This window comes from Sebastes fasciatus, chromosome 23 (genome assembly GCF_043250625.1).
Source record: "Sebastes fasciatus isolate fSebFas1 chromosome 23, fSebFas1.pri, whole genome shotgun sequence".
NCBI classification, from domain to species: Eukaryota; Metazoa; Chordata; class Actinopteri; order Perciformes; family Sebastidae; genus Sebastes; species Sebastes fasciatus.
This window is the reverse complement of record NC_133817.1, coordinates 8,453,496-8,470,686: the sequence shown is the minus strand read 5'-3', so window position 1 is coordinate 8,470,686 and position 17,191 is coordinate 8,453,496. Positions and strand designations below refer to the sequence as shown.

The 17,191-nt window shown below is 40.0% G+C and overlaps 1 protein-coding gene across 50 annotated transcripts in view; it reads left to right on the top strand.

The window, feature by feature from the left end:
• The window catches only part of celf2 (cugbp, Elav-like family member 2), a 227,379-nt gene that overhangs the window by 199,120 nt on the left and 11,068 nt on the right, over positions 1–17,191 (top strand). For 9 of the 50 annotated variants that reach the window (XM_074625692.1, XM_074625701.1, XM_074625708.1 and 6 more), the window contains 3 exons: positions 6,677–6,811; positions 12,040–12,168; positions 15,919–16,116. In XM_074625692.1, the coding sequence (XP_074481793.1) occupies positions 6,677–6,811; positions 12,040–12,168; positions 15,919–16,116 (462 nt within the window). The remainder of the gene's footprint in view (positions 1–6,676; positions 6,812–12,039; positions 12,169–15,918; positions 16,117–17,191) is intronic. The other 41 variants (XM_074625738.1, XM_074625731.1, XM_074625716.1 and 38 more) reach the window with 15 other exon arrangements.

The following is a 17,191-nucleotide window of genomic DNA, read 5'->3' as shown; positions in this document are numbered from 1 at the left end:
CTCTCTCTCTGTGATCTGTCATCTGCGCTTCCATATTTCCTTTCATGAGTATCTGCAGGGTCAAAGCCTTTTATAGACATTTTTAAAGCTGCGAGAACTGAGGGGTAGAGGTGGGGGACCGGAGATGTCAGCAGCAGATGTCACATAGAAGTGGTGTACATCATCTGAAAGCTGGGAACCTGAAGATTAATTTGAGATGCAGCTCAGCACTGTGTGTCTAGTCATTAATAAGAAATTAAAGTATGATAGAAGTATATGATGGTCATCCCCGTGCTCTATTATGTCTCATAAGTTGTTGCAGCAGGTTTTGGGTTGATACCATTTGTTACACAGATTTAGTGCTAAATTTTACAATTTTTTACCACCGCAGAATTGATAAAAATGATCAATAATCCCTCCAAAATACCACATTAAGACATCAAAGACCTTAAGGAACACCATAGAAAAAGCCATGCTGTGATTTGGAATCAAAAACTTTTGACATTTTGGAGATTTCTGCAAGAATTGCATTTTTCGGTGATTAGATTGCGATCACTTCTGTTGTGTAAAACTGCTCAGAAACCCCCTTATTGTCAATCTAGCTAGGAAAGCCATCCATCCTCTGAATGCTCTAGGTCTCTAGTTTGTGGCTGTAAAGTTTCATGAGGCTGTGATTATCCTAGAGGTCACCACAGGTCATTTTATACAATGAGGTCACGTTTCAAATGGTCTCACTACAATGAAATGGCTACTATGGGGACTAACATCATCACACATGAATACAGTTGGGCTCATTGGATCCACAAGAGTCTCAGCTTTACAGTGATACCCAATGCATGTAATTCAAGACTGTTTAGGGACCCCAGTATGCAGAAATATTCAGATTCACCATTTTTTGAATAGGAGAAAATAACACATTTATACTGCGTTCAAATAACGGCATGTGATTATCATAAAGTGGGCATGTCTGTAAAGGGAGACTCGTGTACCCATAGAACCCATTTTCATTCACATATCTTGAGGTCAGACGTCAAGGGACCCTTTTGAAATTGGCAATGCCAGTTTTTCCTCGCCAGAATTTAGCAAAACTTTGTAGCGTTATTTAGCATTTTTCCCGAAAAGCTAGTATGACATGGTTGATACCAATGGATTTCTTAGGTTTTGTAGTTTCATATGATACCAGTATCTTCACTCTGAGCCCGCTATTACACGTTAACTTTGACAGCCCTAGTTTAAAGCCAATTTAAAGAAGGAAATTAAGACGTAAAGCTAATAAAATCAACCTATTTTGCAACGAACGTGGAAACATTTCAAACTCTAAATGGGTTGAACGAGAAAAAAGGACACAAAGAAATAAGAAATGTAAAGTGGTGAGGGACAGTCCAATTCTCTTAAGTGAAGCTGTTGCAATAAAAAATGCATATTGTATTAACCCAGTTCTGTATTAATCTCAGCCTTGAGCGTGCCAAGAAGCCTCCTATTAAATGTTGAACAAGATAAAATCTCTGTCTTTAAGAAATATAATTTTTAGGGCTTTAAATTTGGGTTATTTAAGACTTCCAGGGGACCCGTGGATACTCACTCTCATCATCTCTGACTTCTTCTCTCTTTCCATTAAACTCTATTTATTTTAAGCCTCTTTTCGCAGCTTGCACCTCCCACCCTCTTCAATCACAGTTTCTTCATCTCACCTTTACGCCTCCCTCCAGCCTTCGCACTTCTTCTTCTTCTATCCGTCTGTGAGTTCCTTAGCGAGGTGTCAGCTCTTAATTCTACGCTGTTTAGTCGGTTTGACGCGGGGAAAACAGGATGAGGAAATTGCCAAGACACAATAACACTATCTGAAGTGTGTTTTTAAAGTCCCGTCTTGTATCCTCCAGTTTTTCTGTCGTGTTCTCTTGAGTTACAACGCCTTGCAATTTCCCTGTGGCTGATTTAAATTTTTTTTTTTTGCTCACTCTGCTGTTGAAGCCCAAACACACACATTTCCTCACACGGATAAATAGGCTGTGGGATTTGGAAGCGAGGGCGAGTGGCGGTGTCTGAATCTGGAGATCTGTTGGTCCTCCATCTGCGCGGGAGAGAGCGAGCGAGTGAGCATTAGTGATTGGCAGGAGATGTGACACAGCTGAATGACATCTGGTCCCAGTCTTTAACACTGCTGCAGAGCTGAGAGGCTTCAATTACACCAATGAGCATTCAATTAGACGCAGCCAACGCCAGCCTGGTGCAGCCCAGCGCTGCCATACAGGCTGCATGAAGCGCGCACACACACACACACACATGCATCCTCGCACACATATGTGCTCACAGTCGCTCTACACACTCCCGTACCATCTGCACAGCCCGGATACTCCGGCTCTGATGTGGGGAGTAGATTGTATTTGTCTCCGACTGTCTCTCTTTTTCTCTCTGTACGGCTCCATCTCGACTTTATTCCCCTCTAACCCGGTTATTTTTATATCCCGCCTGCTCCTTGTCTCCTTACGACTGTCTTGGAAATGTAAGTTCAATGAGGGAGGTAACCTTTGACAAATGCAAGTAAGAGCTGTGCGGTAGAGTTGCTTTGAGAAAAGGGGGGAAAAAGAGGTAGCACGGAGAGAGGAGTATAGTCGTCTTTGTCGTCAGGCAAAGGCCGGGAAGAAAGAGAGGTGAGGAAAAAAATGGAAAAGACGAGGGAAATGGCAAAGAAGGGAGGAAAGGAAGAAGAGGAAAAGAAATGAAAGGAAAAAGGCCATGGAAGAAATGAAGGGAAAGAAGGAGGGGAAAGCAGTTATTAAGATATGGGAAATTGGAAAAGAGGATAACGGATCAAAAAATGCAGGGAGGCAAAAAGAAGGAAATGGATAATGAGAACAAAATAAGGAGGAATTAGGCATGAAAGATGTGTATAAAGGAAGGGGGGGGAATTAAATGAAGAAAAAGGAAGTGAGGGGAAGGAAACAAAGGGAAGGAAAGGAAGAGGATGAAAATGGCCGCAGAAGCAAAGGAAAGGAAATGGAAAAGAGAAGAAAAAGAAGGGGAAAGAACAGGCGGGAAACAAAGGAAACGAAAGGGGAAAAGGGGAAAATTACGGAAAGGGAAAAGAAACTTAAAAGATTAGAGAAAAGAATGAAGAAAATGAAAGCACAAAAGACAGGGAAAATGGTAGAAAAGGACAGGAAAAAAGAGCAGAGCAAATGAAAGAGAGAAAGATGATTAAAAAAGGCAGGACAGGTGACGAAAGGAAAGAGGAAATAGGCAGTCATTTTGAATGTCATCAGCCGATTGAATGGGTGTTATCAGTGGTTATTATCGCTCCCATTCTAATGCTTCAGATGGGCCAAACAGCACCTATCCGTACGTTATGAAAGTGAACCATAACGTTGTGAGTTCAAACAAAACAACTTTGGGTTTAGGCAACAAAACAACTTGGTTAGGTTTAGGAAAAGATCGTGGTTTGGGTTACGTTACTTGGCAAGAAAGAGGGAAAAGGAAAGGAAACAGAAAAAGAGGAGGAACAAGACAGGAAGGAACAGATAAAGGAAATAAATCAAGGAATGGGACGAGGAAGATAAGAATGAAAAAAGGCAGCCAAGTTAAGGTGAGGGAAGTGAATACAACAGATTAGCCCTATGAAGCTCTACACTATTTGTTTACATTGTAAACATACTGAAGTGATATAACCCCGAAATCGTTTGTGCGTGTAGATCTGAGCCTCTGGTCAAACCCAGCGAGGGGATAAAGGGCAGAGAAATAAAAAATGTCTTGTACAGTACATCATAATAAAGAGGCATGAAGGAGAGCTCTTATAAACACCCTTCTGCTGCTCTCTGTAGTGTCGAGAACGAGCCAGCTGTTTTGCTCCCGTGGTGCGGTTTTTAAAGAAGAAAAACACGGTCTGAATTAGGGTCGAGATTTGAGCGTGCGTTTCACAGAAAGAACGATTATTCGCGTCGAAATAGAAATCCATTGTCGCTCGCTGATGTATCACAGAAAATTGGGGAAAATCACTCTGAAAAACAAGATTGGTTTTGGCTTCGATGCGCTCGTAAGTTAAGCACAGATGAGTAAAAAAAAAAGTCATGCACACTTAAAGGGTACATGCTCATTACCACAGGAACACACACACGTTGTTTTAACACACTTCCTGCTGCTGCTCGTCACGACAATGAAAAAAAAGAGTGTTTAGAAACTGGCCTTTCTTTTATATATATACTTATATTTAATGAACCAATCAGAAGTGTGAATCTCAGTGATGAATCCAGCCATCTGTTGTCATTGGCTGCTGCGTTCAGTTTGGTTGTCTGGGTGAAGGATATCTCTGTTTGGATGTTACAAAACCATTCAACACGGCGTCAAACAAGATGGATCTTCTTCATGGTTGTCTTGTTTGTGTGTGTCTATTTGTATGTGTGTGTGTGTGTGAGTGTGTGCGTATTCCCATGGTACTGTATATACACCCAGACTGTATATACGACACATACACCTCACATTGACAGTGTCCTCCCTTTAACTCTACCTCTTAACAAGCTCATGAGTCAGAGGAAGCGTCTCTGTGGTAAGAACTGCTCTGGTGACTGATTCTGTTTGCTTTATGAGGTTTTGCCTCATATAATGTTCACACACACACATTTGCATAAACACACACATTCACAGAGTAAGGTGAAAGGTGTAGTTGTACTCACAGAAGGTGTTTTATAGCCTTTGCTTCCCCATCATTTGGGTGTGGGCTTGTAGTCATTAATTATGCTTAAGTACAGGCCTGTATGCTAATGCCTGTGAGGAGAGTTCAGCCTGCAGGTGTCCTCAACTGCAGCGAACTACAGCTGAATGGGGCACTGTTTGAGTTTGATTTTTAAAGCTTCAATCATGTGCCACTATGACTAGAGCCTGACTGCTTATTACAGATATATATCTATACCTTATCCTCCTTAATTCAAGTATAAAATACAACATCCTTGATGTTATATTCAACGCATTCTCACTCCCAACTCGTTAAATAAAGCTGCTTGGTCAGTGGCCCTACGCTTCAAATGATGACGCTCTATGTACCCCTCAGTTTTGCACATTTTCACGCGTTACATGCATACACTGTCTTTTCAAAATAAACTTCCATTTTCACAGGAAACTACTTGGTTAGGTTTAGGAAAAATAAGTAAGTTTGTTATGTAGTTAAGTAGGCTACGATACATACGCGAAGTTAGGTAACATTACGTAGTTAAGTAGGCTACATTACGTAAGGGACGTAGTAACGTTACATTACGTTTCGTAGTTAGGTAGACTACGATACATATGTAACATTACGTGATGTACTTAAGTAGTCAAATAGGCTACAATACGTACGTGACGTTACGTGTCATATTTAAGTAGTTAAGTTTGTTGCATTACGTAAACGATGTCGTAATGTTACGTAACTTTACGTAGTTAAGTAGGCTACATTACGTATGCAACATAGTAATGTTGTGCAACATTACATTGTTAAGTACGCTATGTTATGTAAGCAACATAGTAACATTACGTAGTGAAGTAGGCTTCATTATGTACACGACATAGTAACGTTGTGTAACGTTACGTAGTTAAAAAGGCTACATTACGCAGGCGACGTAGTAACGTTACGTAACTTAAAATAAGTCAGCATTGACTTTTGGTTGCACACGGGACACAAAGACAGCGGTCTCCTGTGTGAAAGTCCTGAGTTTTTAGACCCATCCATCCACCCCAACCTCCTCCCTATGCAGACTTTAGCGCTCTTTATACTACGACACCTGACTTCCTCCTGTACTCCCACCGTGACTACAGCCAGTAGAGCGTCATAGTTTAACACATAGGGCCACAGAGTCATGTTTACTGTTCAAAATGTACTTTCATCCTGTTATTTTTGAGAGCAAAGTTTATTGTTAAACTGTAAAATATCTTACCGTTGTCACAACCAAAAGGGGAATTTGGAAGGGAGGAAAGGAAATTTATTATTTTATTTATTTGACAGGGATTGTGTTCATTGGTCAACAGGAAAGAAAGAGCCTTAAATTAGCCAGTTAGCCTAAAAAAAAGGCTGATTTGCATCTGTTATCCCCAGACAGATGTTGAAAAGGCACCTTTTATAATACAAATTCCAATATCAGCCTCAAAAGCCCCTCATCAGTCAGGCTCTAATCATGACTCAGTACTGTAAATATGTAGATCTGAACGGCCATTTAGACTGTTATTTTAATTATAGCTGAGCAAAGAAGGAGCTTTAGTTGAATCTCAAGTGATATAATTGGCACAAAAAAAATCCTGGATAACTAGACTAGGGAGGTTAGTTTCCTCCTTTATTTTTGGAGCCTTCTCCGCTGAGCTTTCCTTCGACAGAAAAATAAAAGTTTAACTAAATCAGTGATTTCTGCCTCAGAGAAATGCACCAACACTACAACAGCTGCTTTTACTGATTCAAACACATTTGGGACTTATTAGCAAAATCAGCTGCTGTGGTTTGTCTTCACACACTACAGACTCTTCACAGATACGCTAGAAGATAAAGCAGAAAAACAATGTAGGGATTATTTGCAGGCACATAAACACACACGACTCTTGTTATTCTTGTTCGCCTCTGGACGCCAGGCAGCTAACTCGTGTTCAGTCCTGTCCTCTGGTGCACTGGTCCGGCCAGGCGACTCCGGCCACCGCCTCAGCCTCCCCAGGTTTGACACCCCACCTCTCTGGCTCCTCTCTCCAGGTATGAGTGCTCTGCAGTTGCAGAACCTGGCCACTTTAGCAGCGGCGGCGGCGGCGGCCCAAAACTCAGCCAGTCCCTCCACCGCAAACGCCCTGTCCGCCAACGCCGCCTCCCTGGGAGCGTTGACCAGCCCAGGTAACACCGCAGCCACTCAGGTTGGGGGGTCCGACGCCGGCCTACGTCCTCCGCTCTCCACCGTTACCATTGTTGTCGCCCCCATGACCCCGGCACTCCACCGCCATCACTGAAACCATCACCATTGTTCAGATCTCCCCGTCAGTGTTGTTTCCGGCACATTCCCATGGTGTGTGTGTCCGCCTCTCAGACCTCTCCATCTTAACCACAGAAACCATGCTGTGTTGTTGATGCGCTGCTGCGTCCTCCTCTCACTTCCCACCACCAACAACCACGCCATCCCGTGAACGCACTTGTATACGTGTGCGTGCGTGTGCATGTCTGTGTGTTTGTGTGCTTAAATGTTTCCGTCTTTGAGTGTTTGTGCCTAACCTCACCAGCTCTAGAGACCATGTAGACACGGCGGTCGGGGTTTGTTTTGCACCTGTATGTGTTGGTGTTTTGTCTCTGCTCGTGGTCGGGGGGGTGTAGCAGGTTGATGTCTGGACTCAGGTTAAATATCGCCACCTTCAGTTTCCTCTTTTTTTTCCTTCTCATTCTCCTCCTCCTCCTCCTCCTCCTTGTGTTCCTCCTCGTTGCCCTCGTCTTTTGCTGCTGCCCTCCTTTTGACAAGCTCCCTGTTTCTGCTCCATCATTCTCCCCTTTTATGTCGGCTCGGCCTCGCTCCAGCAGCCGTGGTTTTGCTGTCTCTTTTGGAGCGCACTCCCAACAGAGCATGAATATGAAAAGCTCCCCCCCCCCTTCCTCCACCACCACCACCACCACCTTCTTACCCCCTTCCTCCTTCACATTGCGCCGCTTCCATCCCACTTCCTGCCTCCACCGAGCCGCTTCGCAACTGGCGTGAATGCCCACTCTTGTCTTCCTTTTTCCTCTCTCCATGCTTTCCTCTCTTTTATTCTCTCTTTTCTGACTCTGAATGTCAGTCCAACCTTGAATAGTACACACTCAGGTTGAGTGTGAATGAGTGGCGCTATACTGCATGTGTCAATGAAACTGAAAGCGTCACGCCAGTTTGATAAATATAGACAGTTCTGCATGGAGACAGGCCAGCATTTTTTGTTTTTTTGTTTTGCCGACATAATGCTCCCCCTATTGTCACGCCATTTCTTGGTAATGTTCAGCGGCAATCCTGCTTTGTTGGCATCGCTTTGATGAGATCGAGGGTAAATGGATTCTTTTGTCAGGAAACAGAACAAGGTTGCGAGCTTTGTGCACCATACCTTCCTCGCCATCTCACCCACCACCACCACCGCCACCCACCACTGACATAGCAGCTCATGTATGGCACACATTTCACATCGGTGTGTGTCCCAGGTGTATGTGTGTGTGAGTTTGTGTCCACTGTGTTGAATTGTGTGTGTTTTTCGTGTCAGTGACAACTGATTTAAAACCAGCTGTGCTCGAGGAATTTATCTTAAATATGAGAGAAAAAAGGTTCACAATTAGAAACCAAAAGGTTATTTATAAGCGTAAAAATGTCTCCTCTGATTGTGCTCTTGCCTTTCTGTACATATGTCTGCTTTTTTTGGATGGTCCTTGTGGGTTTTTTTTAAAGGGGACATATCATGAAAAACTTTTTCAGTGCTTGTGCTCATACATTTGGGTATCTGTGAAAACTGTGAAATAAGACAACCCAGTCAGTTTTTTGTGGGCTGCCAAGACAGAAAACATGTCCAAATTTGACAATTTTCCTGCAAAAAAAAGCACAAAATGGTACAATTTAATGCCAAAAACAACATAATTTGAATATGTACATGCCAGAAAATACAAAATGTCCCGCTCAAAACATACTAAATGTTGCCCTTTTCATGCCAGAAATGCAAAATTGGACAACTTTCATGCGAGAAAATGCTAATCTGTCAATTCTACGGCCCAATAAATACAAAACCTGTATATTTTCATCACTAAAATACAAATTATGACTAATTCCGTGTCAGTAATTACAAAATTATAGTTAGAAAAAATTAAAAAATGTGGCCATACTGCTAAATTAAACTAAAATTTGCAAAAAATTAAATAATAATAAATAAATAAATATTTATATAATTTTCATCACAAAAAAACATTTAAAATTGTGCTTTTTCATGCCAAAGAAAATATATAAATTATATATAAAAATATATAAAAATGGACAACTTTCATCCAAGATAATGCTAATCTGTCAATTTTACTACCTAATAAATACAAAACCTGTCCTATAAGACAAAAATGCAAAATGTCACTTTTCCTGTACAAAAGAAATCTAAATTTGTCCCTTCTTATGCAAAAATTAAACGAAAATTTGCCAAAAAAAGAAAACATTTGATTCAACAAGCCGTTCAGATTTGGCTCCCCTTCCTATGTCACATGCATGCTCATTAGAATAAACCACCCACAGCTTGAGAACTACCTTTACAAAGGTGAACCATATTTTTCTCACAGGCACTAAAACGGAGCGTTTCAGACAGACGGTGAATACAGGTATATTCAGACAGACAGTATGAGAAAAATAATGTGTTTTTTGAACATTAAAGCATGTCAACATGAAAATACAACCTGAAAACGAGCATGATATGTCCCCTTTAATGCAATTACAGCATCACTTTGAATGCAGCAGTCCTCCGATTTACCTGCTTTTGTGAAATATCTCTTGATCAAAACAAACCATACAGCTGTCTTCTTTTAAAGACGTGTTTTCATCTCCACATAATTCTGTACATGGTGTTTTTTTTATATGAAGGTTCAAGGTGCTGCTGATTATAATGGTACACTGATGTTTAAAAATATTACAAGTGGCACCTTTAATTAATCTGAGACACGTTATTATAGATCCGTGAAAGAATGAGATCACTGTGGAGACAATTGGTTGCCTCGAGATCACAGGGTCAGGGAGATGTTTCAAGATTTTCTCCATTCAGACTGGCTCTATTTAAATGATAAACGTGTTGTGAAGTGATTTCTCTACTGGCCTCCCAGCATTCATCTTCATCATCAAAAGGCTCTGCTTGCTCTGGAATAAAAGTTCCCAGCAAATCTGCCCTCGCTAATCTGACCAGACGAATCTCACTAGGAACTAGAAAACATTGCATAACCTCGGCCAAGGCTGCGGTTTAGTTCTGCATTGTTGCGTTTTAATAACGGAAATGTAGGTTTTTAATCTGCACCTGTATTCAGAGAGTGAGTCAAACTCATGACCTCTGAGTTATTATGGATATTAACTTTTATCAATCTGCTGTTGGACTACATAAAGAAGCAACGCCATCCAGTCACTCACGTGTTTTCTAAATTTAGTTGCAGAATCATGGCTTTCAATAATTTAGAAAACTAATTAAAAGAATCAAATCCAAAATTAATCTTTTTGGAATAATTGAACACACTATGGTCCAAAATTTGGTCAATATTGGATGAAATTTGGAGGAGAAGTTCTCCAAAATAAATGGTGGAAAATCTGTTTAGGCTGAAATGGCTTTGGGTTATATTAATATCTTCAATCCAAAAATCCGAGAAAAATGTGCTTCTTCGTCTCACTGTTTCAGAGTTAAGGCACGGTCACACATGCACGGAATAAACATTCACTTTCATTCTTTTCAAGCAAAGTCGCGAGGCAAATGTGCATCTTCAAATTAGCATGGAGTTCAACTTTGGTGAACTTTCAGGTGAATATTGCCTCAGTACTCGATGGTCACTCGCCTGCATTCGCACATGTGTGACCGTGCCGTTATGCTGCATTCACACGGAATCACACCTCTTCATAACATACAGCAAGCAAGCGAACTCTAGCGGATGGAGCACGGAAACATTTCCAGATATCCTCTGAGCGATGTCATTGATTAACTGTCAGTTGCTGTCAAATTTTGAGCAATGAAAATAGATTGGAGGTTGGGCAGGTGCACGAAACTCCGCTTTTTTGTGGCACGTTGTTTAGCCTGTTCACTAACGTACGGAGCAGGTTAGGACATCTTCATCGGGAAAAACTGAAACAATCTGCTGTTCGCTCGTTTGCTCTTTCACACCGCGTTCAATTAGGAAGAGGTGTCAGGCAGATGGTAGATGGCGGACAACATATTCTGGACGGCACAGGAAAAACAAACTAACAGTCCGATGAAATGGCAGGACCGCAAAAGGAAACACACATGACGATATGTTGCTATGGTGATGCTGTATTGTTTACAAACAGCAATGCATGTAGCTATAAAATGCAGTTCTCTTAATATTCTATTGCAAACTTAAACAACGTTCTCCTTGTGTGAAGGAGCTACGTAATGCGAACTGTAAATTTTGTCGCTGAGGACGGCAAAACCGTCTGCCTTTACCGTTGCTGATTTTCTCCGCCGCCTCACCTAATTTTACCGTCCTGCTATCGTCCACTGAAACAACATATCCCCAACGCTTTGTATGATATCTTACTAAAAGTTATTCCTCATTTTTGGTGCGTTTTCCAACAAATGTCCAGCAACAAGTGTCAATTTATGCTCGTTATATGCATATAGTCTTTTCAAAATAAACTTCCGTCTTCGCAGGAAACATCTTGGTTAGGTTTAGGCAACAAATCTACTTAGTTTAGGAAAAGATTGTTGTTGTTTGGGTTGAAATAACCACGGAAGTGGTGTTACATTAGTATGGAAGTTATGTGGCGATTACGTGGATTACATACGAATGGATTTTGTGGGATATATAGGAATTACAGTACATTGCTTTTCGTAGGTTTAGCTACGAACGTTGTATGAGAACAGCCTGACTGACATGTTATCCGGTTTACCATCTACCTGATTCCCTGTGAATGCAGCATAAGTAGGACTACTAAAGTTTGTCACAAACCTAATCACTGATCTACTTTCCACCAATTTGCATTCAAATATTTCATTTTTTTTGAGATCCAACAAACCTACAAACAAACAAACGGAGCATTAATAACATGAACTCCTTCGTTGAGGTGAAGCGAAGGCAGCCAGTCTTCTCAGCAGTGGTTTCAGCTGTTTGCAGTTATAACATGAATATTTCAAAATGATGTTAAATTGTTCACATAGCGCCTTCTGTATAAACTCTACAAAGGCTGAGCTGAACGAAATAGCTCTTATTATAATAAGAAAGCCTTGTTGAAGCTTGTATAACAAGGCTGCCTCTTTGTCTCCTACTCTCCCTCTTCACCTCCATCCTCATCCCTCCTTTCTCTTTTCACTCTCTTCATCTTCACCTCCTCCCCCTCCCTTCCCCTTCCCCCCGTTCTACCCCTGCTTTTTCCGCAGCGGCGGGCACAACAGCAAACTCCAACGCCAGCGCCATGAACTCTCTGACCTCTCTGGGCACCCTGCAGGGCCTGGCAGGCGCAACTGTGGGCCTGAACAACATTAATGCACTAGCAGGTAGCGTCAACAGTGAGTATTCACTTTGCCATCAGCGACTCCACCTCCACCTTCACCTACACCTCCGAACCATCCACGCCCAACGGCAACATCGCTATACTACAACCTGTGAGCCGATGCAGAGAGACGCAGCGTTACAGCACATTAGAGTTTGGCTGATATGGGTTTTTGGAGGCTATTGCATATGATTTTTTATTAAAGCTGACAATTTATCATATTTAATCTCAGAAAAAATAAAGATTTGTTACTTAAACTATTAATTAAAACCAGTTAAAATTATTTTTTTTAACAGATCCTGCAGAATTTGTACTAAAAAGACAAAAATACATGCCAATTAGCTGTGTTTAATATCATTAAGTATATCAAAAACCCATGCAGAAACTCCAAACTCTAATGCAAATGTCTGTACAGAAATTATTTATACTTTTAGTACATAGTTTAGATTTAGCCCGTAGGGTAAAACATGATCATATATTCATTGTTTTAGATGTTAAATCAATCATTTACTTCATTTCAGACATTAAAGATTGAATAAGAGAAAGATAAAACAGAAGAAAAGATCACAGATAACAAGAGGAAACTACACTGAGTTTGGTTCCTCCCGTCGTCTCTCTGCGTCTCAGTTTCACTCGACAGTAAATTGTTTTCGCTCTCTCAATGCTACCTCATTCCTTCATCTGGCAGCAGATATATTCACCCATCCATTCCTCCATTCCTCCATTTCCTCCATTTCACCATACGCTTCCTGGTTGTGTCTCCGGGGTTACGCTTGCTGTCAGAGTGCTGGTGTGCCGCCCCGGCAGAGTTGGCGTGCTGCTGCCACATCACGCGACTGTCTTTCTCTCTTTCTCTTTCTCTGTGTGTCGGACCGTGTTGTAGTTGTTTCACTTCGGGTTGTTTTGTTGAGTCATTGTTGCGTTTTCTGTCAACTCTACAAGAGAATAATAGAGGGTTCAATGGGTGGTAAAACTCTAACTTTGACAATTTCTTACCCATTTACTATATATGACAATTTTCATGTCCTTAAAAATTTCAGTTTGATTATTTTATTTGCCAAAATTGTATCATTCTCTTGCCCAAAATGTCCACATTTTAAAATTTTCCTGCAAAGAAATACCAAATGTTGCAACTTTATGCCAAAATAACATAATTTGAACATGCACATGCCAGAAAATACAAAATTTGATAAATGTCCTGCCCAATACATATTAAATGTTGTCCATTTTAATGCCAAGAAATGCACAATTTGGCTATATACGTAGCAAAAATATGTTGATTTTGATGAACAGAAAAATTTTGCATTTTTTATTCTAAAATAAACCAAAATTTGCTCAAAATAAATAAAGATAAATAGGTGCCAATTTTCAACACTAAAAAACATTGGATGACGATATTCATGCCCAATTTATACAAAATTTGTCCATTTTCATGCCAAAAATAATACAAAATATGTTATTTTTCATGTATAACAAATAGAAAAAAAATGGCCATTCTTTTAGTAAAATGCACCAAAATCTAGATTTATAAGTATAGATAAATAGGTGCCAATTTTCATCACAAAAAAAACATTTTCATGCCCAGTATATATAAGCCTTTCCATTTTCAAATGGAATTGCTTTTTCCATGAAATTTTTTTGGAAAAAATTGGATAATTTTCATGCCACAAAAGATTGTTCTTGTAAGGAAGATATGAAGAAGAAAATATGGGCAAACTAGTCTTGGTTTTAAGATACAAGTAATTTGCAGGGCAGCTGGATTAGTATCAAGTGCATTTAGTTTAAATAAGTGACTGTATGTTGACGGTTTGATCCAGAGCAGATAGACGTTTCTATCCACACGTGAGTTGTATCGACTACACAGCCCGTGTGGTGTAGCGGCGTCTGGCGAGCTGCGCGCTGTGTGTCCTGCCTCTGACCTCTGGGGAGACGGAGCTGGGATCTTAATCAGAGCTGTTATTACAGCAGAGATCCTGTACTACCGGCCTCTTCCACCACATTATTCTCCTCTGACCTTTACCGCTCCTCGGCTGGAGTAGCTGTATCCGCTGTGTAAATCATACACGCGTCTACTCGAGCGCACACAGGTACAGAAACACAGGACACACACACACACACACACACACACACACTTTCAAACAGAATGGGTCGCTTTCGTTTTGCATCCCTTCTCTCCGCATCGTGCCCCCTCCTCATCCATCCACCCCCTCCTCCGCCCGCCATCCGCCCTCATTTAAACACATCTAGGCCTTAATTGAATTGCAAAGGTCACCGGTGCAATTATTCCTGAATAAATGAGTGACCTATAATCCGGAGCTCTGCGGTGATAATTTATTTCTCTGTGTCTGACGGTGAGGCGACAGGACGCCGAGCCAATGTCAGACCCCCTCAGACAAGTTGCCCTCCGCCGTGATATTAAGCCGTTACAAGCAGCTAATGAGTGTTACTGCTGCGTTCCTTCACTTTTCAAACCAGCCCCCCCGCTCGCCAGGCCTCCCTCCGCGGCGCTCCTCGTGCCAGTCTTCACCCCTAAAGAGAGACGTCACGGGCTGGAAAAACACATCACACCTCGCTGTTGATGTTTAGCTGTTCTGGCAACATAATTCTCCACATTTAGAGCAGCTAGAAGTGTTGAAATGGCAGATCATTGAAGATGGACCATGATGGGATTTCACATATCAATAACAATACAGATTACATGGACAAAAATACTAATTGTGATTAATTCCGTATTAAAAAAATATATAATATGTCACTTTTCATGCAAAAAAAATTCAATCTGACCATAGTTATCCTAAAATAAACAATTATCACTTTAGATCCCTTTTATTATTGAAACGCAGGCTACTACACTAACCATAATCCAAATGGATAGCGTCTTTGGGACTATTTTACAGACTAAATGTGTCCCTTTATGTGTATGGAGGACGGAACCTACCAAAATAAAAAATAAATGAATAAATGACTCGATAAATAAATGTCATTAAATGTAGCAAAAATTATATTATAAATAAATATAGCCATTAATTAATTGATAAAATGTAACATATATTGATATTTTTGTTTTAGTTTTGAGTTTGTATTGATTCCATACTCTTCGGTTTAATTTTCCCTTTTATTTATTTATGGATTTATTTTTCTTTATTTTTAAATTTCAAAATTATTTTTGCATTTATTTTTTATTCATTCATTCATTTTTTTTATCTATTAATTTTTGCACTATTTTTATTTTATATTTATTTTAAATGTATGTATTTATTTATATATTTATTTATTTATTTATTTATGCACAATTTTCCCTTTGAATTTATTTTTTTTTTTTTATTTTAGCAGGTTCCATCCTCCATACACAGTATGTGGCCCTGCATTAAAGCCACCCTCCTGCTAAAGTGTGTTTTTTACGTCATCATTCTGGTGTTTTACATTTTGTTTTAGTGTTTTGTCGACACTTCTCTATTCTTAGTGTGTTTTTGTGTGCGTGCGTTTGTCGCTTTTGACTTGAAGTACACCTGTGTGCAGCTCTGGCTGTCATCAGCTACGCCCATACTGTACTTTACTGTGTTTAAAGTTGTACTTTGTGTGTCCCGTGTTAACTGTTGTGTTTCTTGTGTAGACGTATTGATGTTTCTTTTGTGTGTGACGTGTGTGTAGTCTGTGTGAATGTGTGTGTGACGTTTTATGTGTGTGTGGTAAAAACACAACCTTCAATGGGAGCGCTAATGCGTAAGTGCACTCTTCTTTCTTCATTGTTGGGTTTTATGTAAAGTTGCTCAAATGCTCTCAGGTATGGCAGCTCTCAACGGAGGCTTGGGCGGCGCAGGGCTCACCAACGGGACGGCAGGCACCATGGACGCGCTGACGCAGGCTTACTCAGGGATCCAGCAGTACGCCGCCGCAGCGCTGCCCACCCTCTACAGCCAGTCCCTGCTGCAACAGCAAGGGGCCGCCGGCAGCCAGAAAGAGGGTCAGTAGCCTGGGGGTTGACCGTCTGCACATCAGTCCGGCTCCACGGGAGTTAGATTCAGAGTGTTTACAGCCGGAGGATTTACTCTGTAGAGACATTTAAACTCTCAGTGGAAAACTAGAATGATCTTCTTGATAAAAATATGAATCATAGTAGCGGAATATCTAGATAAAATGTCACAAATTAATCCATTCAAGTCAAGTGGCAGGATTATTTTACACTATAAATATGTAAACAAACGCCTTTTTAAATGGAGCATGACCCCAAATGACCTGGATTTTTTGTTGCCACATGCAGAAAAACGTTTTACTGTGTTTTAGACAAGCATTTTTATTGAAAATAATGTTTTTTTCAACAGGAACAGCTAAAAAAAATATTATTGTAATAGGAAATGATGAGAAAAAAACAAAAATTAACTTTTAATTAAGTAGAAAAAAAACTGCTGTTGTTGAAATTGGGGACATTTGTGTATTTTTTTTAATCCAATATTATCCTATTTTTTAAATATTCAAAATAAACACATAATTTGATGAACTTATTTTTCTTACAAAACTAACGAGCTCTACATATCTGAAACTCATACTCTATTTATTTCTAAAATGTATTTGAAAATCTGTATAAAATTTGTTTATTAATACCTGGATCAAAACCATTTTTATTTCAGTTTTTCAGCTAAAAAATCAATTTATTGACATTTTTTCTGCTACAGGATATAAATCCTTCACACCAGACTCTACTAACAAAATAATACCACAATATACTTCTTTAGAATAACAATAATTTCACAAATAATCAGCTTTATAATTATACAAAATGTCCTTTACTGACCAGAATGTATCTATTTTTTAAGTAAAGTTAGTAGGAATAATTTGAAGGAGTTCCCTCTTCAATCACACCTATTATTCCAATTATCAACCAAACATTTACCAAAAGAAAAATAGACTAATTCACAATTACTTTTAGTCTTATTTTGAAGGAACTTGACGTTACTTGAATAGCACAAAATGTAAAATTTACTCTAAAACCCTTTACATACCCAGGGCGTTTTTTTGGTGCAATTTAATCATCTCATACA